Source organism: Protopterus annectens, chromosome 3.part0 (genome assembly GCF_019279795.1).
Source record: "Protopterus annectens isolate FY-2018-M chromosome 3.part0, PAN1.0, whole genome shotgun sequence".
Classification (NCBI taxonomy): domain Eukaryota; kingdom Metazoa; phylum Chordata; order Ceratodontiformes; family Protopteridae; genus Protopterus; species Protopterus annectens.
The window spans coordinates 1,653,693,984-1,653,718,077 of NC_056731.1; the positions used below are offsets into that span (position 1 = coordinate 1,653,693,984).

A 24,094-nucleotide genomic window follows, 5' to 3' on the forward strand; every position below is an offset into this window, starting at 1 on the left:
GGAGGGTCACAGTCATAGTGAGCAGAAATGGCTGCAGCATGAACTTTTATAGAGGAGAAAGACAAACCCTTGTCTAATAATTCTGTAAGATACTGAAGTGAACCACTCAAATTAGGCACAGAGACATCAAAGCTCTTTGTTTTGCTCCAAAGAAAAAATCTCCTCCATTTATCAGCATAAACTTTCCTGGTACTAGGCCGTCTGGCCTCCAAAATGACATTTAAAACTTGTTGAGGAAGCTGCGACCCCCCAGGGTCTAAAACAGAATACGCCAGGCTGTCAGATGCAGGGACTGAATCCTGACATTGAGGAAATGATTGCTTGCCTGGGACAAAAGGTGTGGAATTAATGGCAAAGGCCAAGGAGGCTCCCGTACTAAAGTCCTCAGCAGAGGGTACCAGTGCTGCCGTGGCCAATCTGGAGCTATCAGAATCATGCAAGGCTTGTCCTGCCTGACCTTCAGGAGCACCTTGGGAAGGAGAGGCAGAGGAGGAAAGGCATAAACGTGAAGGTTGTTCCAACTGAATGATAGAGCATCCACTTTCCAAGCTTTTGGGTGAAACAGCTTTGTGCAAAACTTTGGCAGTTGGTAATTCAGTGGAGAAGCGAACAGATCTATGTCTGGAGTCCCCAAGCCACCGTCAACTGTTGAAAACATGAGGATCCAATTTCCACTCATGGGATCCACCATTTGTCTGCTCAAAACATCTGCTAAGGAGTTCTGTGCTCCTGGCAGAAACCTTGCCTGAAGAGTGAGGTGCAAACTGAGAGCAGTCTCCCACAAAATCATAGCTTGTCTGCAAAGAGGGTACGAATGGGTTCCCCTGCTTGTTGATGTACCACATGACTGTTGTGTTGTCTGTCTGAATCAACACTTGTCCTGGGTGAAGTAGATCCTTGAAAGCCATCAATGCAAATTGGACTGCTAACATCTCCTTCATGTTGATATGCAAATGTTGTAGTCTGGCAGGCCACGTGTCTTGAACCCATTTTCCATTGAAGTGTGCTCCCAAGCCATGTCTGAGGCATCTGTCGTTAAGATCTGACTCGCCTCTGGTCGGGTCACAGAGAGTCCCTTGTTTAGGTGACATTCCTGAGCCCACCACAAAAATTCCCTTTGGATGCAAGGTATCATCTGAATGACAGTGTCCAAATCGTGGCAGTGCTGAGTCCATACGCTTTTGAGATACCATTGTAGCTTCCTCATATGCAGTTTGGCATTGGGAAGCACCAGAATACAAGATGCCATGAACCCCAAGGCTTGAAGGACTGTCCTTGCAGTCAGCCTGGACCGTAGAGACAATTGTTGGAAGTAAAGGGTAAGACTTCTTTGTCCGGGGTCAAAAATGCCATCTGAGAGGCTGTATTCAGTCTCACACCTAGAAAGCACATGTCCTGAGAGGGTACTAGACTGGACTTTGTTTCGTTCACAGAATACCCTAGGCACCTTAACACTGCCATAACATACTGTAGATGGTGAAGTAACTTGACTTTGTCTTGAGCCAGAATCAGGCAATCGTCCAAATAAGGATAAATTTGTATTCCCCTTAACCTTAAGAAGGCTATCACTGGTGCCAGGACCTTTGTGAACACCCTGGGCGCAGTAGATAAGCCAAAGGGCAATGCAGAGAACTGATAATGTAAAGTCCCAGCCCGAAAACGCAGGAACCTCCTGCAGCTGGGCCTGATAGGAATGTGAAGATAAACCTCTTTGAGATCCAGAGTTACCATCCAGTGATCTTTGCCTAAAAGAGGCAGAAGTTGTTGCAACGTTAACATCTTGAATTTTGGAATGTCCAGGTATGTGTTGAGAATAGACAAATCCAGAATTGGCCTCCAAGTGTTTCCTTTCTTTGGTACAAGAAACAGGCGAGAATAAAATCCTAGGCCTACTTCTGAAGGAGGGACCTCCTGGATAGCCCCCATTTTTAGAAGTAAAGAAATCTGTTTGTGAGCCTCCACCTTTTGCTGAGAAGGAATGTCTGGCATGCCTTTGAAAGGAGGCAAGGTGTGAAAATAAAACTTGTAGCCTCGATCTATAATGTCCAACACCCATTTGTCCTGAGTGACTAAAAGCCAATTTTGCCTGAAAAGTGCCAACTTTCCTCCCAGAGGAGCTGCCAGACAGGAGGGATCTGGCAGCTGGAGATACAGGTCATTGGGTCTGTTTACGAAAAGGCTGACCCCTGCCCTCACCTGAAGATTGTGCAGGGGAACTCCACGTCCTAGGCCTGAAAGAACCCTGAGCATGAGCTCTGCCCCTACCACGTCTAGATCTGCCCCTAGACTGTAAATCAGAAGAAGGATAAGCCCATCCCTTAGTAGGCCAATTTCTGCTAAACTTAGGGGGCTGCACCTGTAAAAAATCCTTAACTGTTTGCATAGACTTAGCTTTGTCTTCCATTTTCTTCAAAACAGACTCCACAGGAGAACCAAACAGAACTTCAGACTGAAGGGGAGCATCCAAAATTCGAGCTTTAACATGCTCTGACAAGTTCTGATCCTTAAGCCAGGCGTGCCTACGAATAACTGAGCCAGTGGCAGCCACCCTGGAAGAGGCCTGAAGAGCATCAAAACCACACTGCAAAGAATGCTTACCCATCTGATCAGAGGCATGAACTAAATCCTGCAATTCCTTACACTCAATGCCCTCTGCCAAAGCATCTACCTTAGATTTTAACTGACTTAGGAGAAAATTCTAGTACTTCAGCATATGAAACTGGCAATTCAAAGCCCTCATTGCTAGAGTGGAAGAGGTATACACTTTTTTACCCCACCTATCCAAAGCTCTAGAATCTTTAACCATAGGAACTGGATTCTTTACAACAGACGCCCTGACACCCTTAGGTCCCTGGCTAATAGTTTCCGGGTCAGCTCTCGGGCTCTTATACAAATATTTATGAGCCTCAGGCACTCTGTAATACCTGTCTGGCTTGACCGGGGCAGGAGGCAAAGAATCAGGATTAAGGGAAGCTTCAGAGAAAACATCCTGAGCAACATCCAAAACAGGGGGTATAGCCAAGGGCCTATGCTGTGGTAAAAACAAAAATTCCCCAAGTCTCTTTCTAGAATCTGAGAAATCCTGGCCTTCCCACTTAAAATGCTCCCTCATGGAATGCAGGGTTTCAGAAAAAGAAAAATCCTCTGGGGGGGAAGCAGAAGGACTAGAATCTTCTGCATCCAAATCAGAATAAGGAGGAAAATCCTGAATGTCTTCAGCCGAAGACTCCGAGTAATCCGAGGAATGCTCCAAACCTTCCACCTCTGGCTCCACCCTAGGCCTCTTATCTGGAGGGGGCAAGGAACCCCTGATTAAGGAAATCAAGTCTTCTGCCATTTTCAGCATATGCTTTTTAGGTACAGAGCCTGCAGAACTAGGGCTGACGCCAGAGGAAGACAAACCAGGCCTGACCTTGGAAGGTACCTTAGAGACAGAAGTAGAAGGCCTAACCACCTTATGCAAAGAAGGGACTACAGAGACCTGAGAGGCCCCCTCAGCCTGACCCGACTCCTGAGAGGCCACCTCCTGCAAAATTAAAGGCTCCCCCTGAGACTCAGCTGAAACCTCGGCTGGATCCACAGATTCCACCATAGTTTCTAAAGAACCGGCGTCCGTAACGGACGACTCATCCTGCTTGGACTTTAACGATTTTTCCTTACGCTTCTTAGCGGTGGCGCCGGAGGATCCGACGGCATATTGTAATTACACCGCTTCAAGACAAGCCTAGCACAATCTAACCTGCGTTTAATGGTGCGCTTATTAAATTTATCACAAAAGCGACACCCGACTACGTCGTGCTCAGGCCCCAAGCAAGGAATACAAAGAGAGTGGTAATCCCTATGAGGTATCTGTTTCCCACAAGAAATACAATTATTCACTTTTTCTGACATCCGGATTTAACTGAGGCAAGAAAAGACAAAAATATTCCCCAACGGGGTACTTAGCCCAACTTGGTCTTCGGTCTGAAACTCAAGATACGAAAATTTCAGGACGCCGAACGGCACTTGCAAACGCTGCTTCTGCTTCAGACCATGCGGCAAGAAAGACTGAGGATATGGCGTCGGTCATGCGCTTTAGTACCACGGCGTACTGACGTCAGATCTGAGCGACCATGACCGACGCCAGCCTAACACTTTGGTATTCGGGCCGACCGAGGACAGCGGACTACCCACAGGTTATGACTGCAGCAATGTGAGATGAAGAACATCTGGAAAAATGCTCTGTGACCTCTGTGAATTTGTTTAAATTTGTTTTAATCGTTTTTAAAAGTTGAAAAATAAAACTAAGAGAAGCAGAAATGCATACAGATATTAGTATGCATTAAGAGAAGCAAAATTAATACAAATATTAGTATGCACTGGCTGAATTATAATCAACAAGTGTGCAACTAAAACTATATATCAATAGGTATGAACATGTGTGTGGGTCCTACAAAAAATATTTGATGCAAAAACTTTCTCAATTCAAAAAGAAACAATGTCAACATTAACATCTAGTCCAACAAGCACAGGACTCCTAATGCAAGAAAACAGTAAAATAAATACATATAATAATGCTTTTGTGTGTGTGTGTGTGTGTGTGTGTGTGTGTGTGTGTGTGTGTGTGTGTGTGTGAAGTCTACAGGTAAGAATAACCTCGCCAATCAAGTCACTACCAAAATGTGAATTTCAAACCACATTTGTAAACAAACTACAGTTGTGCACACTTACCATAAATGTAGATGTTCGAGTGCATTCACTGTTGCAGTCATCACACTTGGGTTGATTCCCAAAGCTGAGGAAGGGTGGAGGCAGTCAAGAAGGGTTAGGGCTGGCTAGTAGGCCTTGCAAGACTGCTGTAGCAAATCTATCCCCAGATTTAGAAAAGAAAGATAGGTAGGTGGTAATGCTTGGTGAAGGTGTGTACAGAACTCCAGGTAGCAGCTTCCAGAATGTCCCTGGTAGAGACTCCCCTGAGAAATGCTGTAGAGGTGGAAGTAGCCCTAGTGGAATGTGGTCTGATCTCCTGAGGGGTAGGTTTTCCATGGTGCTTGTAGCAGAAATGGATGCAGTGTGCTATGCATTTGGAAATTGTTTGTTTTGAAATGGCCTTACCCTCTGCTGTAGAAAAGCTGACTAGCAGCTGGTCAGATTTTCTGAAAGGCTTAGTCCTGTCAAGGTAGAGCCTGAACTGTCTGTGCACGTCCAAGGAGTGCAAGATCTTTTCCCCTTTATTCTGAGGGTTAGGGACGAAGGTTGGCAAATGGATGGATTGGTTTAAAGCCACACTGGACACCACCTTAGGCATATAGGACGGGTTAGTCCTGAGGGAAACCCTGTCAGCATGGAAAATAATGAAAGGTTCCACAGCCATTACTGCCTGTAACTCAGTCACTCTTCTTGCTGAAGTTATGGCTAAAAGCAAGGCTGTCTTCCAAGAGAGGAATTTTAACTCTGCTGAGGCAGCAGGTTCAAAAGGAGGAAGCGTGAGCTTTTCCTGTGCAAAGTTAAGGTCCCAGGCAAGGGTGGGTGCTCTCCTAGGGGGCCTAAAGTTGTTAGCCCCTCTCAGGAACTGTTTGATGAGAGGGTGAGAAAATAGAGGTGGCTTAGTATTATAATGAGCTGAGATGGCAGAGGCATGAATCTTAATGGAAGAGAAGGGTAGGCCTCTGTAGAGTAGCTCTGCTAGGTAATCCAGGATTACAGGTAAGGAGGGCACTGTTGTGTCCTTCCCTTGAGACAGATTCCAAGAACAATATCTTTTCCACTTTTCCTCACAGGATTTCCTACTACTAGGCCTTCTGGCTTCAAGAATGATGTCCAGCACCTGTCTGCTGAGGGTTGCTGGTGGGGTATTCAAGGTATAAGCCAGGCTGCAAGGTTTAGGGTTTGCAACTGTGGATGCAAAATCTGTCCCTCCAACTGAGACAGAAGGGTAGGAGTCTGGTGAAGGTGCCAGGGTGGCACTGTTGTCATGCTGTGTAAGAGTGGGTACCAGTGATGGTGTGGCCCGTCTTGGGCAATAGGAACTGCCCTTGGTCTGTCCTGTTTTATCTTGATTAGTACTCTTGAGAGAAGGGACAGAGGGGAAAAGGCATAAATTGAGAGGTTTTCCCATTGAAAGGTTAAGGCATCCACCTTCCAAGCCCTGTTGTGAGGGTTCCTGGTGCAGTATTTGCTCAACTGGTAGTTCTCGGGGAAGCAAAGAGGTCCACATCCGGTGTCCCCCATCCCTGGATCAGAAGGTTGAAGGTGTTGGGCTCCAATTTCCACTTGTGTGGGTCTATGAGATTTCTGCTTAAGTCATCTGCCAGTGAATTTTGTTTGCCTGGCAGGAATTGAGCTAGTATATGCAGTTGGTTGCTTAAGGCTGTGTTCAACAGGGCCATGGCTAACCTGCATAGTGGGTAAGAAAGGGTTCCCCCCTGCTTGTTTATGTACCACATAACTGTGGTGTTGTCTGTTTTTATAAGCAGTTGTCCTGGAAGGATTACGTGTTTGAAGGCTGTCAAAGCATTCTGTACAGCTAGCATCTCTTTTTGACCGATGTGCAGGAGAATCTGTCCTTGGCTCCAGTGGCCCTGAATGCATTTGCCTGCCATGTGAGCCCCCCATGCATAGTCTGATGCATCTGTTGTCAGGGTTTGGGCAGTGAGAGGCTGAGTAAAAAAAGTACAGTTTTGTACCTACCATAAATGTAGATGTCCGAACAGGATAGCATCTGCAGTCATAACAAATGGGTTGTCCTGTCGTCAGGCAGCCCTTCGGTCGGCCGGATTCCAAAGTCTGGGTCTGGCCTCGGCTGGTGTCGCACTTCACCCGACGTCATCTCTGCTGGTCTTCGGGTATAAAGGCATCAGCCGACGCCATTTTCCTCAGTGTTTTTTGCCCCAGATGCCAGTTGCCCTATTGGAAAACTAAAATTTGGGTAAATGCCAATGTTTCCAAAAAAAAGGTAGGCAAACACAAAAAATAAGCATGTATGTACATATATACAAACAAATACACCATAAGAGATCCCCCCCAGCTAGCTATTAGGAGGGTAAATACCCTAGGAATACCACAGAGGGGAAGGAGGGTGGGTAATCCTGACTGCAGATGCTATCCTGTTCGGACATCTACATTTATGGTAGGTACAAAACTGTACTATGTCCTTCAAGGATGCATCTGCAGTCATAACAAATGGGTAGAATACCATAGCCAAACTAGGGGAGGAGGAAGAAGAATTATGGTGTAGTTAGGATCCCTTGCAATACAGCAGTGGCAAACCCTGCTCGGGATCTAGAGTATAGAGGTAAGTTATAATGCTTGGCAAATGTATGCACGGAGGTCCAAGTAGCCGCCTCAATAATGTCCTTGGTTGCCACTCCTCGTAAGAAAGCTGTGGTAGTGGCTGTAACCCTTGTAGAGTGAGGTCTTATGTTCTGTGGAATTGGCTTTCCATGGTAGGAGTAACAGAATCTTATGCAATTTCCTATCCACTTGGAGATTGTCTGTTTGGAAATTGCTTTTCCTTCCCTTCCTGTTGCATAGGCTACTAGAAGCTGGTCAGTTTTTCTATTGCCCTTGGTTCTGTCCAGGTAGTAGCGCAACTGTCTATGTACATCCAGGGTATGCAGCAGTCTTTCCCCCCTGTTTTGTGGGTTGGGAAAGAAGGTAGGTAGGTGGATTGCCTGGTTTAGAGACACTCTGGATACCACCTTAGGCATAAATGTAGGATTAGTTCTCATGGATACTCTATCCTGATGGAAGATTAGGAAGGGTTGTACTGCCATTAAGGCCTGTAGTTCCAAAACCCTTCTTGCTGAAGTAATTGCCAGTAGGAAAGCAGTTTTCCAGGATAGGTGTTGAAGATCTGCTGTTGCTGCTGGTTCGAATGGAGGGAGTGTCAATTTTTCTAGCACAAAGTTCAAGTCCCATGCTGGTAACGGTGGTTTCCTAGGAGGTATTACATTCTTGATTCCTCTGAGGAACTGCCTGAGTAGAGGATGTCAGAAGACAGGGGGATCGAAGCTGTATTCTGTAGAAATAGCTGATGCATGTATCTTGATGGAGGAATAGGACAGGCCTGTATGGAGAAGCTCTGCCAAATACTCCAGGATGTTGGCAATATCTATCTTTGACACATCTTTTCCTCTTTCAGTGCTCCAAATGACAAACCTTTTCCATTTCCCTGCATAGTTCCTTCTTGTAGAAGGTCTGCGGGCCTCCAGGATAATGTCTTTAACCCTTTGGGATAAACCTGGGTTAGTTGCTGTTATGTAATGTTCCAGGCAGTTAGTTGCAGAGTTTTTAGATTTGGATGCATGATGTTGTAGTCGTTCTGAGTTAACATCAAAGGCATCAGGGTAGTGTCCACGTTCTCCCACGAGACATGCTCCTCAGCAATGGATACCAGTGTTGTCTTGGCCAATTTGGAGCTATCAGAATTATCCTTGGACGCTCCTCTTTGATTTTCAGTAGTGTCTTGTGCATCAAAGGAAGAGGTGGAAATGCATATGCTGTCAGGCCTTTCCAACTGAAGGATAGAGAGTCCACCTTCCATGCAAGTGGGTGGTATGTCCTTGTGCAGAATTTCTTGAGCTGGTGATTGAGTGGGGATGCGAATAGGTCTATTTGTGGCATTCCCCATTTCTGTGTGATGGCCTTGAAGATGTCTGGGTGTAGCATCCATTCGTGAGCATCCGAGGTAGTTCTGCTTAACATGTCTGCTAGGATGTTTTCTTTTCCCGGTACAAATATTGCCTGTAACTGAATGTTGTAGCTCAGAGCCATATTCCATAGGTCCAGAGTCATTCGGCATAGGCGGTATGAATGAGTGCCTCCCTGTTTGTTGATGTACCACATGACTGTGGTGTTGTCTGTCCTTATCATCAAATGGCCTTCTTTGAGGAATGGTCTGAAATTCTGGATTGCTAGTTTTACTGCCAGCATTTCTTTTTGATTTATGTGCAGGTGCAGTTGATCTGGGGTCCATAATCCTTGTATGCATTTGTCCAGCATGTGGGCCCCCCAACCTAGGTCTGAGGCGTCCGTCGTGATGGTTTGGCTTGCTTGAAAGTTGTGGAAGGGCAAGCCTGGGTTTGACTGGCATGCTTGAGCCCACCATAGGAACTCTTGTTTCAGGCATGGGATTAGTGGTATTTCGGTTTCTAAGCTGTGCCTGTGTTGAGACCATAAATTCTTTAGGTACCACTGAAGTTTTCTCATATGCAGTCTGGCATGGGGGACCAGGATTATGCATGATGCCATGAAGCCCAAGGCCTGCAGTACTTTCCTTGCTGTTAGTTTGTTCTGCTTTGTTAATGCCAAGAAGTAAAGAGGAGCTGTTCTTGTTTTCTGCAGTTAGGAATGCCATCTGTTTTACTGTGTCCAATTCTGCACCCAAGAATGTTTTTGTTTGGGATGGTATTAGTCTTGACTTTTTTAAATTGACTGTGTATCCCAGGGCTTGTAGTAAGCAGATGACTCTTTGTAAGTCTTTTGTCAGCTTGCTTTTGTTGTCCGCTTGTATCAGGCAATCGTCCAGGTATGGATAAATTTGGATTCCCTGTAGCCTGCAATGAGCGATTACTGATGCCAGGCATTTTGTGAATACTCTGGGCGCAGTAGATAAGCCAAAGGGCAATGCTGAGAATTGATAATGCTCTGATCCTGCAAGAAATCGGAGGTATCTTCTGCAATTTGGTCGTATGGGGACGTGCAGGTATGCCTCCTTGAGATCTAGAGTTACCAGCCAACACTCCTTGCCCAGCATGGGAAGAAGTTGCTGTAGGGTCAGCATTTTGAATTTTGGAACAATGATGAATGTGTTTAAAGCAGACAGGTCGAGAATAGGTCTCCAACTTTTCTCTTTTCTTGGTACTAGGAAGAGTCTGGAGTAGAATCCTTTGCCCTGTTCTGTTGGTGGTACTCTTTCCACAGCTCTCATCTTTGTTAATTGAGCTATCTGTTTTAGAGCTTCTGTTTTCTGATTTGGAAGTAGGTTTGGCATTCCTCTTTTTACTGGTAAGGTGTGGAAGTGAAACCTGTAGCCTTGGTCTATAGTCTGTAAAATCCACTTGTCTTTTGTGATATAGTGCCAATTTTTTGAAAACAAGGCTAACTTTCCGCCTAAGGGTGCTGCTATTTGTTCCCTGGTAGGCGGTGTCAGAGCCAAGTCACTGTGATTGCCCTGTTGCAGTGGCATTGGTTGCGTCTGTGCCTCGCTGGTTATTGCCTTGCCACTGTCGTCCTCTGTAGGCACCTCCTCTGGATTGATTTCTGCCTCTGGAACGTCTATTCCTGCCTCTCTGAGATTTAGAGGAGTCTGGAAAGGACCAATTTTTGGAAGGCCAGTTCCTGCTAAACCTTGGGGGCTGAACCTGTAAGAAATCTTTAACTGTTTGTACAGATTTTGCCTTCTCTTCCATTTTCTTCATTACTTGCTGGGCAGGAGAACCAAATAGACTGGCCTTATCCATAGCAGCATCTAACAGCTTTGCTTTAACATGATCCGGCAATACCTGTTCTTTCAACCATGCATGCCTTCTTATAACTGTGCCAGTCATGGCTGATCTAAATGAAGCCTCCAGTGCATCATAGCCACATTTTAAAGAATGGTTACTAACCTGCTGAATGTTATTCACCATTTCTAAAACATATTTCTTATCTAAGGAGTCATCAGAGGACAGTTTCTTAGTTAACTGATCAAGCATAAACTCTTGGTATTGGATCATATGAAACTGACAGTTCAAAGCTCTAGCTGAGAGAGTAGCAGAGGTGTAAACTTTTTTTACCCCATCTCTCTAAGGACCTGGATTCCCTTTCAGAAGGGAGAGGGTTTTTTGCTGAGGTCGAAGCTACTGCCTTAGGCCCCTGGGAGATAGTCTCAGGATCTGCAAGTGGGGCCTTGTATAGGTGGTGGTGAGTGTCCGGTACCCTGTAAAACCTATCTGGTTTGGCAGGGGCTGGAGGTAAAGTATCAGGAGCAGTGCAAACATCATTAAATGCATCATCCACAACAGGCAGAACTGGAGGTATAGCTAAGGGCCTATGTTGCGGTAGGTGTAGAAAGGTCCTAAGCCTTTTTCTTGAATCTGAGAAATCTTGTCCCTGCCATTGGAATTGCTCTCTCATGGCATGTAAGGTTTCCCCAAAGGAAAATTCCTCTGGTAGAGAGGCAGATGGAATAGATTCTTCGGCATCGGAATCTTCATAAGTAGAAAAAGGAGCCTCTGGATGGTCTGTAATGTCCGAATCATCAGAAGAATCATCCGAGGACACTGGCTCTGGGGGCTCTGCTCTAGGTCTCTTTTCTGGAGGCTGAGAGGCCCTGTCTGGGTGAGATTGGGATCCCCTTATTAAAGAGATGAGATCCTCTGCCAGAGTAAGCATTTGAGAACTGGAACTGGGTCTGTGTGAGGGGGGCTTAACAGGCACTGATTTAGCAGTTTTGGCTGCTTTAGCCCTGGCAAAGGCCTTAATAGACATGGCTGCAGGAGGCCTAGCAGCACCACGTGCTGGGGTAGAGACATCCAAAGGGATGGTGTCCGATAATTCTATAGGAACCACATTAGTAGGCAAAACTTCAGAGGCCGATTCAACTAGGGTAGCAGGAGCCTCGGTAGTAGTCATGGATTCGGCTGAAGATTGACCCGTTTGCTCGGTTTCGGCGAAACTGAGACACTCGCGTTTGCTTAACCGTGGTTTCGCTGAAATCGCGGACCCTTGAGTGTCGGTCTTTTCTTTGCGTTTTTAACAATTTGAGAAGTCGGAGGATCCGGCGGCATAATGTCGCAAAATCTGAGCCGAAAAACTGTTCAGCAAACTCAGACCGGCGCCTAAACGTTCGTCGGTTGAAGTAAGCACAGGCTAAACAGGCAGCTACGTCGTGGTCTGGGCCTAAACAAGGTAAGCAGTAAGAGTGGAAATCTTTATGAGGTATTTGTTTCCCACAAGTTAAAGTTATTTACTTTTTCTGACATCGGCTGAGGCAAAAAAGAGTCCCCAGCGGGTACTTAGCTTTTAGAAGTCTTGTAGTATTCGGTAGTAGTAATCTCTGGATCTGACCGACCGGCACTTGCGAACAGCTTCTGCTTCGGGCGCCACGCGGCAAGAAAGACTGAGGAAAATGGCGTCGGCTGATGCCTTTATACCCGAAGACCAGCAGAGATGACGTCGGGTGAAGTGCGACACCAGCCGAGGCCAGACCCAGACTTTGGAATCCGGCCGACCGAAGGGCTGCCTGACGACAGGACAACCCATTTGTTATGACTGCAGATGCATCCTTGAAGGACATCAGTCCCTTGTTGTGGTTGCATGCTTCTGCCCACCAAAGAAACTCTGCCCTTAGGCAAGGTATGATAGGAATGACTGTTTCCAGGTCCTGAGAATGTTGTCACCAAAGACTTTTTAAGTACCATTGAAGTTTCCTCATATGCAGTCTTGGATATGGAATTAGCAGAATACATGAGGCCATGAACCCTAGGGCTTGCAGTATTTTCCATGCAGATAGCTGGGTTCTGGTGGACATTTGTTTGAAGTAGTTTTTCAGATAGATCTGTTTTTCTGAAGTGAGAAATGCCATCTGGGAAGTTGTGTCCAAGCTTGCTCCCAGGAATACAATCTTTTGACTGGGCACCAGTTATGATTTCTTTTTGTTGATGGTGTACCCCAATGAAGTGAGAAGGCATTTTAAAAATGCCAGGTGCGGAAGTAGCAATTCCTGACTGTCCGCCTGAATCAGGTAGTCGTCAAAGTATGGGAAAATTTGGATATTTCTCTGCCTGCAGTATGCAATGGCTGGAGCCAGGCACTTTGTGAATACTCTGGGCGCAGTAGATAAGCCAAAGGGAAGTGCAGAGAACTGGTAGTGCATAGAGCCTGCCCTGAAACATAGATATTTTCTGCAGGACTCCCTTAAGGGGATGTGCAGATAAGCTTCTTTTAAGTCTAGAGTGTCTAACCAGGCATCCTTGGCTAGCATAGGGAGAAGCTGTTGCAGGGTAAGCATCTTGAATTTTAGGACCACTAAAAAGGTGTTGAGAATTGATAATCCAGGACTGGGTGCCAAGAGCCCTCTTTTCTGGGCACTAGGAAAAGTCTGGTGTAGAAACCCTGATCCCTTTGTTCTAGTGGAACAGGCTGAACAGCTCTGATAATGAGCAAGGAAAGTACTTGCTTTTGAGCCTCTGCCCACTGGTTTGGAGAAAGGTCTGGGGTTGGCACTGAATGGACGTAGAATTTGTACCCCTGGGATACAATGTTTAGGAACCATCGGTCCTGAGTAATGGAGATCCAGTTTTTTGCATGAAGGGCAAGTTTTCCTCCTAGGGGCACAAGTAATTGGGCAGGGCTGGGAAGGATAATTGATAAGTCACTGTGAACTTTTTCCATAAGGGAGTGGCTTACCACTCCCTGTTTTTGATGTGGGGCCACCCCATTGTTTAGATTGCTGCATACCCTGAGACTGTAGTCTGCGTGGCCTGTTTCCCTTGGGTTTGGTCTGGGAAGGCTTGGAAGGGGCTGGAAAGGACCAGTTTTTGAAGGCCAATGCCTACTGAATCTAAGTGGCTGCACTTGTAAGAATTCTTTGACAATTTGCATAGATTTAGCTTTTTCTTCCATCTTTTTAAGAACTTCTTCTGCATTGGTGTCAAACAAACAGTTCTTATTTAAAGGAGCATCTAGTAATTTGGATTTGAAATGATTTGGCAATGTTCGCTCCTTCAGCCAAGCATGCCTTCTCAGTACAGACCCAGTGACTGCAGCCCTGCAAGAATCTTCTAGAGCATCAAAGCCACACTGCAAAGTATGCTTACTAACTTGGTTTGAAAATGCATTAACTCTTGTAAATCTTTATTTTCTGCACAATCTGGAAGTAACACCATTTTTTGTTTAATTAGTTCCATAATATGTTGCTGGTACTTCAACATGTGAAACTGGCAAGTCAATGCCCTGATGGCAAGAGTTGCAGAGGTATATATTTTCTTACCCCATCTGTCTAATGCTCTGGAATCCCTGTCCGAAGGGGTAGGAATTTTGGCTGTATTAGCCTTAATACATTTAGGTCCCTGGGAAATGGTCTCTGGATCAGCAGTAGAATTCTTGAAGGGAAATTTGTGGGAATCAGGTACTCTGTAGTACCTGTCAGGTTTCCTAGGGGCCGGAGGTAATGTATCTGGAGTAAGACTGGATTCCAAAAAAACATCATCTACAGCCTCCAGGACAGGGTGTATAGCTAGAGGCCTGTGCTGAGGCAACTCTAAAAATTATCTGATATACAAAAGTTTCACCAAAAGAAAAATTCTCTGGAGGAGAGGCAGAGGGAATGGATTCCTCTGCATCTGAATCCTCATAGGCTGAAAAGGGCATGTCCTGATAATCAGAAGGGTCAGAGTCATCAGACTCCTGGTCTGTAGAATCATTAGGAAACTCAAATCTTTGTCTTTTAGTAGGGGAAGTCTGGCTTCCCCTAATTAGGGTGATAAGGTCTTCAGCCATTCTATGCATTTGTTTTTGTGGCATGGGAACTTGAGCATGCGCTTTGGTCATTAGTTTTCTAGGCGTAGTATGTACTCTGGGCCTGAGAAACTCTGTAGTTTTGGCTAAAAACAAAGTCATCGCTTTAATCCGAACATCGGTAGGTCGAAATACACCCTCAGAAGCCGGTGCCTGCACAGCATCTCCGGATCCATCCAAGGTAGAGACATCCGCAGGTTCCATAATCGAAGAAGCATCTCGTGGCATACCAGACTCCGAATGGGTCTCAGCAGAGGCCTGTGAATCCACAGAAGCGGGCATCAGGGGCTGCAAAGGCACCTCACTGAGTACCGGCGGACTAGCAACTAGCTTAACGGAAGCTTCGTCGGCAGTTTTGGACTTATGCGGTCTGTCTCTGTCTTTATCTTTACGTTTTTTCGGAAGATCGGTAGTCGGATGGCTTACCAAAGCCATTTCGGAATACGGAGAACAAGAGCAAAAGAATTTAGCGACAAAGATAGCCCGACGACGAATGGTTCGGGCATTAATGCACAAAACCGACAGTGAGGAACGTCGTGGTCTGGGCCTAAACAAGTGACGCAGTAAGAATGAAAATCTCTGTGAGGTATTTGCTTTCCATAGGCAAGACAATTCTTAACTTTTTCTGACATTGGTTAGAGCAAGAAAAAAGGGTCCCCAACGGGGTACTTAGCATTAGAAGACTTTAGGATTACAAACTCAAAAACGAAAATTTCAGGTAGCGGCTAACCGGCACTTGCGAACTGCTTCTGCTTCGGGCTCCTTGGCAAGAAAGACTGATGTAATGGCGTTGGCTGCCTAGTCTATACCCCTGACGACCTGACATCATGGAAGAAGCGACAGCATCCGACGCAGAAATACTAAGACTCTGGTATTCGGGCCAACTGAGGGCTACTTGCAGGCAGACAACCCAAGTGTGATGACTGTAACCGTGAAACATGAAGAACATCTGCAAATTAGTAACCCCTTATTAAGTAATATCTTATTAACTCAATAAAAACAGCAAACAAGTAATTAAGTAAATAAAACAGAAGTTTTGCAATGCTGGTACATGGAAGAAAAGACTCAAAGCTGTGAGATGAATGACTAATGCTCATTTCACGTTTAAAAGAAACAGCAGAAAACTTGCATACTAATGTAATAAGCATAATTTAGTACATTGTAAAACCTACAATAATTACAAATTCAGCAAGCAAAGTCCAGGCTAAGAAAGGATTTTTCAAAAATACAAATCAGCTTGGGGTGGCAAGATTACAACAGTACTACAAATGCAGGAATGTAGTACAGAAGACATGAAAAGACTGAGGAAAACTTGGCAAGAGTCAAACCAGAAACCTGACGGTTTCAAGCAGGTGGTAAGTTGTGAGACAAGGCAAACACATGGGAGTGTCTGGAGTGGATTACCACAATAAGCACAATAGTACCCACAACAGAAACAGTGTCCACTGATGAATGAAATACTTGCAAAACTACTGAAATGACACTACAACAGCAGCTTCTGAATTCGTGTATGTCACGTACTCCTACCACACTACTACTCTTTATACATTTTTGTTTGGCTTACAGTGAATTGTATGGTAAAAGCATGATTTTTTCACAACATACGTATAAACGTATGTAGTCAGGAAATGGAACTGAACTGCCACATACTTCTTACCTAATAGTAATTATTTCCCCAGGGTTAGCTCTGATGTACCAGCTACAGTTGCTCCGGGAGGGGTATTCTAAAGGCCAGCCTGGACTTGTTATTATCCCGCTTGGTGCATTAATCTGTTCTGGAATATCTCTACAAGCTGTAACGACAAATAAACCAATAGCTAGAATTAACCTGTAAGAATATAGCAAAGGAAGCAAAGTCTTGCATTCATCCTGAAAATGAATGCAAAGCAGATTTTCTTCCATTTTCATTTTATCTTTTAAATGACAGCATACAACAAACATCTTTCTTTCCTTGTATCATACTTCTGCGTTTTGTACTAATATGAAAAGTACAGCTAATTAATCATTTCATTTTATCATACCAGTAATATAACTAAGCACATTACTTACAGTTATCACATAAAAACAAATTAGCCAAGTGTATCTTATTGAAACAACTGTAAGTATTCTGACAACCAACTCTTCCAAAAGTTCACAACAGTTCCACTGCCCAAAGGAAATACAGTGCGCATCACCATTGATGCCTTAAAACTTCAAAACAGCACAGAGACCTATAGTTCAACAACAGCTTCACTGCTGACATTAAAAAATTACTTACAGAAACCTCAAATGGTTTCACTGTCCCAGCTGTGGTTTCAGCAAGAACCAAACAATACCATTCATAACTGTACTTGTGAATAGTTGCTGAAAATGACAAAACAAAAATACATACCAGGTTTTTAAACTTTCAAAATAAACCTATAAAATATGAAGTGAACAGGTAAGACGTTAGTAAATAAAATAATGAAAAAACAAGTAATCTCCGTGGTATCCCCGAAGTCTCAAAACAACCCACTAAAGTGTAGTGGGTCTAAAAACAAAACAGTGTACACTTGTGAGCATTTCACTCAGCACACTAAACCAGGTACAAAAAGGCATGTAATTCATAGCCTAACCAGAAGATGGCAAAATACCCACATAAAATTCAAGATGAATGCCTTCAAAACGAATAAGACTGTCACTGTTCAAGCCACTCTGAGATTGTTTGGTTTTTGGATTTTCTTAGGAAATGTTTGACTTAAAACATTTCATCAGTACCTGGAAATACAAAATCCTGTAAAAACAGATGCAATCATGTTTGACTCTATTTGAAGAAGTAAACTTTAACTCCTCTCTGTTCTAGTTACTTAGCAGGGGTTCTCATGTACTGTAAACGTCATATTAACTGTAAGGAATGGAGAAAGCAGGTTTATAAATAGTACAGAATTTGAGAAAAAGGTTGACTACCAGACTGAATCAGATTTACAAGCCAATCTGATGTTTTTGATTCAAGTACCCCAGATGTGCGATGCAGTGCAACAATAGAGTAGAACTGTGAGATTTTTGTCCCAGAGTAAACAACATGGTAGGAGGAAGCATAGGAATAGAACTGGTTGCCAGTGCAAGACTGCTCAGCATCATGAATATTTACACTACGGTATAGGTTCTTGGACTCAGACAAACGCAATATCACACCTGAGTTCATGAACTAACTCAAGCACAATCATTACCTGCTATTTTTCTGTATTTAGTGTAATCCCACATAAAAAGAATGAAACAGCTAGCCAAAACATGCGTTAAATAGCCACCATTTTCACACTTACTTGCCCTTCCAAGAGGACAAGGTTGAGCCTTCCCAAGGAGGTTGGCTTCCGGCATCACGTGTTTATGCACTGCATGTCAGAGTATGAAGTCACATCACACACTGAAAGCAAAGGGCATCTCATCAGTAAAGCCACAATTACTAGTGAGCATACTTTTTACAAATCAAGAAATAAAGATTTCACATTTACTGTTGACAAATAATACGAAAGTATATTCTTGCCTAACAGACAGGAAACCTCTGACGCTTGCAGATGGATGAAGAGGCTGCCCATGCAAAGTGAGACAGTAGGAGGCACTTGTGACTCATCAAGGAGGGTCCCTTTATAGATGAATTGATATGGAAAAATATAGCTATGACATCCGACATAAGGAACTCTATGACTGGGCCCAATCCCAAGCTGTAAAACCACCTGGATGAAAGGTAGAGAACAGCCAAAAGACCAAGGCTCAACAGGCTCAATTCTAAAGTAAATGAAAATCAGAGTAAACCTTTTGAAGGGTGCCCAAATGTGATGCTTGCAACCCAATATTTACTAATTAAAATATGGATGGATGGCAGTCAATAAGAAGGAAAAGACTGGCATGCAAAAGACTGTTGTACAAATTGTGCACAGAGTTTTAATCACATCTTGTGTCAGCCTCGATTCAAGGAATTCTGCAAGCTCTTCCAAAGCTTGGGCCACTAAGAAGGACTGGAATTTAGACACGTGGGGAGAATAGTTGAGGGCAGTCAGCATCATTGTCATAAAGTACACGTTCTTGCCACACCATTCCAAAATCATGGATGCTTTGTCTGGCAGGAGAATAACAAAATGCTGTAGTCTGTAAGCCTTGTGCTGGACATCAAAAAGGAATTGGCTGGAAGATGCATGCTTTCTTGGAGGTTGTTAAGAGTACAGTTAGAGCTCTACGAGGCTGCCCTTTCTGCACTTATAGTTTCACTGTTCTGAGAATCGCAAAGTACAGTTGTGTACACTTACCATAAATGTAGATGTTTGAGTGTATTCACTGTTGCAGTCATTACATTTGAGTAATCTGCTGGCAGGTTGCCCTCAGTTGGCCTGAATTTCAAAGTCTTGGGTCCTGCGTTGGTTGTCGTCTTCTCTTCCATGACGTCAGGTCATCAGTGGTATAAAACATGCAGCCGACGCCATTTTCTTTAGTTTTTCTTGCCCCCAAAAAGGTAGCAAAAAAAAAATATATATATATATATATATATATATATATATATACATATATATATATATGTATATACACACACACATACATATATGCATCAATATAAACTTCACCTTCATCTACAAACAAATACACCACATAGGTAGTAGAAGACAGTGAAGGAAAGATAAACTCCAGAATGACAGGGGGATGGCGAGAGGGTAACCTGGACTGCAACAGCGAATACACTCGAACATCTACATTTATGGTAAGTGTACACAACTGTACTATGTTCTTTGTGTTTCACTGTTGCAGTCATTACATTTGTGTAGAATCCCAAAGCTATGGTTGGGAGGCTGGAGCTAAACAGCATTAGGTGCGGCTATAAGGCCCTGCAGCACTGCAGTGGCAAATCCGGCCCTGGACTTAGAGACAAATTATAATGTTTTGTAAAGGTGTGAACAGAACTCCCAAGTAGCAGCCTCTAGAATATCTTTGGTTGGTACTCCTCTGAGAAAGGCTGCTGAAGTAGCTGCAGCTCTAGTGGAATGAGACCTAATGCCCATGGGCACAGGTTTACCATGGTGTAAGTAGCAGAAACGGATGCAGTGGCTGATCCACTTTGAAATTGTCTGCTTTGAAATAGCCTTTCCTTCTGATCCTGCAGCATATGACACTAGTAATTGCTCAGTTTTTCTTAGAGCTTTAGTCCTGCTCAAGTAGAATCTTAGCTGTCTGTGAACATCCAGGGATTGCAGAATTCTCTCCCCCTTGTTCTGTGGATTTGGATAAAAGGTTGGCAGATGAATTGTTTGGTTAAGAGCCACACTGGAAACCACCTTAGGCATAAAAGTAGGATTTGTCCTCAGAAACACCTTGTCTGGGTAAAATATGATAAAAGGCTCTACAGCCATGAGGGCCTGTAGCTCTGAAACTTTTCTTGCTGAAGTTACTGCTAGTAGCAGAGCTGTTTTCCATGATGAGAACTTTATATCAGCGGTAGCAGCTGGTTCAAATGGAGGCAGGGTGAGCTTTTCCAGCACATAACGGAGGTCCCATGCAGGTAATGGTGATCTTCTAGGAGGCCTTAAATTTTTGGCTCCTCTACGATACTGCTTTAGTAAGGGATGAGAAAAGATTGGTGGCTCTGTATTGTAATGAGCCGAAATGGCAGAGGCATCGATTTTAATTGATGAGAAAGATAGGCCTTTGTCAAGCATCTCAGTTAAGTATTGTAACATCTGAGGAATATTTCGTTCTGCTGTATCAGTTCCTTGTGCTCGATTCCAAGCACAGAATCTCTTCCATTTGTCAGCATAAGATTTCCTAGTACTAGGCCTTCTGGCTTCCAAAATGACATCCATCACAGCTTTACTGAGAGGTGTTGTTTGTATAACTACATGATCAGCCATGCTGCCAGGTTCAGTGTCTGTAGTTGATTGTGCAGGATCTGATTGTTTTGCTGGGACAGTAGTTGAGGTCTTTGAGGTAAGGTCCAAGCTGGGTATTGAGACAAGTTCCTTAGGATTGAGTACCCATACTGGCGGGGCCAGTCTGGGACAATTAGTATCATCTTTGGTTTCTCTTGTCTGACTTTTAGGAGGACCTTGAGGAGAAGAGGCAGAGGAGGAAAGGCGTAAACTGAAAAGTTTTTCCACCTGAAGGATAGGACATCCACTTTCCATGCTTGTCTGTGATAAGTCCTTGTGCAGAATTTTTTCAATTGATAATTTTGAGGAGAGGCAAATAGATCTATGTCTGGTTTCCCCCATTTCTCTGTTATCATGCTGAAGACTTGTGGATTTAGTTTCCACTCGTGAGGATCCATAAGGTTTCTGCTTAAATTGTCTGCCAGTGTATTTTGTTTTCCTGGCAGGAATTGAGCTTGAAGATGTATTTGATAGGTCAAAGCTGTGTCCCACAGTACCATGGCTAATCTACAAAGGGGGTATGAGTGTGTGCCCCCGTGCTTGTTTATATACTACATGACTGTGGTGTTGTCCATCTTTATCAGTAATTGTCCTGGATGAAGTAGGTCCTTGAAGGCTGTTAGGGCATTTTGAACAGCTAGCATCTCTTTCTGGTTGATATGTAGATGCATTTGTTTAGGGGTCCATATGCCCTGAATGCATCTTCCTGCCATGTGGGCCTCCCAGGCATAATCTGATGCATCTGTTGTTAAGGTTTGGCTGGCAGGGGGGAGAATGAAGGCCCGTCCCATGTTTTGGTGACATGCCTTTACCCACCACAGAAACTCCAGTTGTAGGCAGGGAATGAGAGTAATCATTGTTTCCAGACTGTGAGAATATTGACTCCATAAACTTTTCAGGTACCATTGAAGTTTCCTCATATACAGTCTTGCATATGGAATCAGTAGGATGCAGGATGCCATGAAGCCCAGAGTCTGCAGAATTTGTCTTGCAGATAACTAGGTTTTTGTTGCCATCAGTTTGAAGTAAGCAGTCAGTTCCCTTTGTTTATCTGGCGTGAGGTAAGCCATCTGGGCAGTTGTATTCAAACTTGCACCCAGGAATGTTATCTTTTAAGAGGGTACCAGTTGTGATTTCTTTTGGTTTATTGTGTACCCTAGGCATGTTAGAATCCTTTTCACAAAAGCCAGGTGTCGAAGAAGAATGTCCTTGTTCTCTGCTTGACTGAGACAGTCGTCTAAGTAAGGATATATTTGTATACTTCTTTGTATGCAAAATGCAATTACTGGTGCCAGGCACTTTGTAAAGACCCTGGGCGCAGTAGATAAGCCAAAGGGCAGTGCAGAGAATTGGTAATGCATTATGCCAACCTTGAATCTAAGGTATCTTCTGCATGACTGTCTTATTGGGACATGCAGGTATGCCTCTTTTAGGTCTAATGTCACCAGCCAAGCATTCTTGCCCAGCATGGGCAGAAGCTGCTGTAAAATCAGCATTTTGAATTTTGGAATGTCCAGGTATGTGTTCAAAATCGATAAATCCAGTATTGGCTACCAGGCCTTGTCCTTTCTGGGCACCACGAACAGTCTTGAGTAAAAACCTTGTCCTTTTTCCTGTTCTGGTACTGGCTGAATGGCCCCCATATCCATGAAGGACGTAACCTGTTTTTGTGCCTCTGCCCATTGATTTTTTGGCAGATTTGGCCAACCGTTTGCCATTGGCAGAGTGTGGAAATGGAATCTGTATCCATGTGATACTATGTTTAGTACCCACTTGTCCTGGGTTATTAACTGCCAATTTTGAGCAAAAAGTGCTAACTTTCCCCTACGGGTGCTGCCAAAAGATAAGTGCTTGGTGTAGGCATAGGGAAGTCACTGGGATTGTCTTCTGTAGGTTTGCGCTTTCTCCCCTCCAGATTTGGAGGTAGAGGCGCCCCATTGCTTTGACCTGTATGAATCTTGCACCTGGTATCTGGAACCCTTAGGGTGTCTGGATTTGCCCCTTTGAGCTCTATCTGAAACAGGAAAGGACCAATTTTTTGTAGGACAGTGTCTACTGAATCTAGGTGGCTGCACATGTAAGAAGTCTTTAACAGTTTGCATAGACTTAGCTTTGTCTTCCATTTTCTTTAAAACCTCTTCTGCCTTAATACCAAACAGAGAATCATGCTGTAAAGGTGCGTCTAGCAATTTAGCTTTAACATGATCAGGCAAATTCTGTTCCTTTAACCAGGCATGCCTCCTAATCATGGATCCAGTAACTGCGGCCCTGCAGGAGGCCTCTAAAGAGTCAAAACCACATTGCAAAGTATGCTTAACAACCTGTTCAGCTGCATGCAATAATTCCTGCAATTCTTTATTTTCTGCACATTCTGAAATCAACATAATTTTCTGTTTCAGCAATCCCATAACATGTTCTTGGTACTTAAGCATATAGAATTGACAGTTTAAGGCCCTGATTGCCAAGGTTGCAGATGTATAAACCTTCTTTCCCCATCTGTCCAGTACCCTTGAATCTCTGTCAGAGGGGGTAGGATTTTTTGCTGTTGAGGCTTTAACTCCCTTTGGACCCCGTGAAATAGTTTCAGGATTAGCAGCAGGGTTTCTAAATAAAAATGTATGTGAGTCAGGGACCCTGTAATATCTGTTAGGCTTACTGGGAGCCGGAGGTAAGGAGTCAGGGGTCAAGCTCGACTCCGAAAACACATCATCCACAATGTCTAAAACAGGGGGAATGGCTAAAGGCCTGTGCTGATGGAGAAGAAGGAAATCCCTGAGCCTCTTTTTTGATTCTGAGAAGTCCTGACTCTCCCAGTGGAAATGCTCCCTCAAAGTGTGCAAGGTTTGTCCAAATGAATAATCCCCAGGAGGAGATGCAGATGGTATAGACTCCTTTGCATCAGAATCCTTATAGGGAGGTATAGAGAATTCCTGATCAGAAGAAATAGAAACCTGATCTGAAGATTCATAATGTGTGTCTTGCCTAGGCCTCTTATCTGGAGGGGGATGGGAACCCCTAATCAAGGTAATGAGGTCTTCAGCCATTTTGATCATCTGTTTTTTAGGCATAGAGGCCTGTGCATGTGGCTCATGCATTGGTTTTTTTAGTTTTAGAAGTTGCTTTTGTCTTTGGTTTTGCAGCTGTCGTCGTTTGATATACAAATGTTGAGGTCTGAATACACCCTCAAAAGCCAGTGCCTGCTCAGCGGCTCCGGACCCATCCGAGGGAGATGCATCCATCGGTCCAATACCTTTAGTATCTTGTGGCATGCCGGACTCCACATGGGTGTCAGTAGAGGCCTGTGACTCGAAGGTAGCGGGTATCACTGGCTGCGAAAGTGCCTCACTGAGTACTGGCAAACCGGCGACTGGCTTAGGAGAAGCTTTGTCGTTGGTTTTGGATCTCGACTGCCTTTCTCTGTCCTTTTCTTTACGTTTTTTTATGTACTACGGTAGTCAGATTGCTATCCGACGACATTTCTGGGTAGTTAAATCTTTTTCTAAAATACTTTGATGCAAAAATATACCGACGCTTAATAGTGCATTGGTTAAATCTACAACAAAACCGACAGCCAGGCACATTGTGATCAGGGCCTAGGCAAGGAATACAGTATAAATGGAAATCCTTATGAGCTATTTGTTTCCCACAAGTAACACACTTATTAACTTTTTCTGACATCGGTAAGGAGCAAGACCCCAACGGGGTACTTAGCTTTAGTGAAGACTTCGGTTCTGAAACTCAAA

General features: G+C 44.1%; 1 protein-coding gene across 1 annotated transcript in view; it reads right to left on the reverse strand.

Moving 5' to 3' along the window:
* Window positions 1-24,094, reverse strand: part of LRP12 (LDL receptor related protein 12) — a 357,681-nt gene that overhangs the window by 147,947 nt on the left and 185,640 nt on the right. Inside the window, exon 3 of the mRNA XM_044065692.1 lies at window positions 16,139-16,274. Coding sequence (XP_043921627.1) covers window positions 16,139-16,274 — 136 coding nt within the window. The remainder of the gene's footprint in view (window positions 1-16,138; window positions 16,275-24,094) is intronic.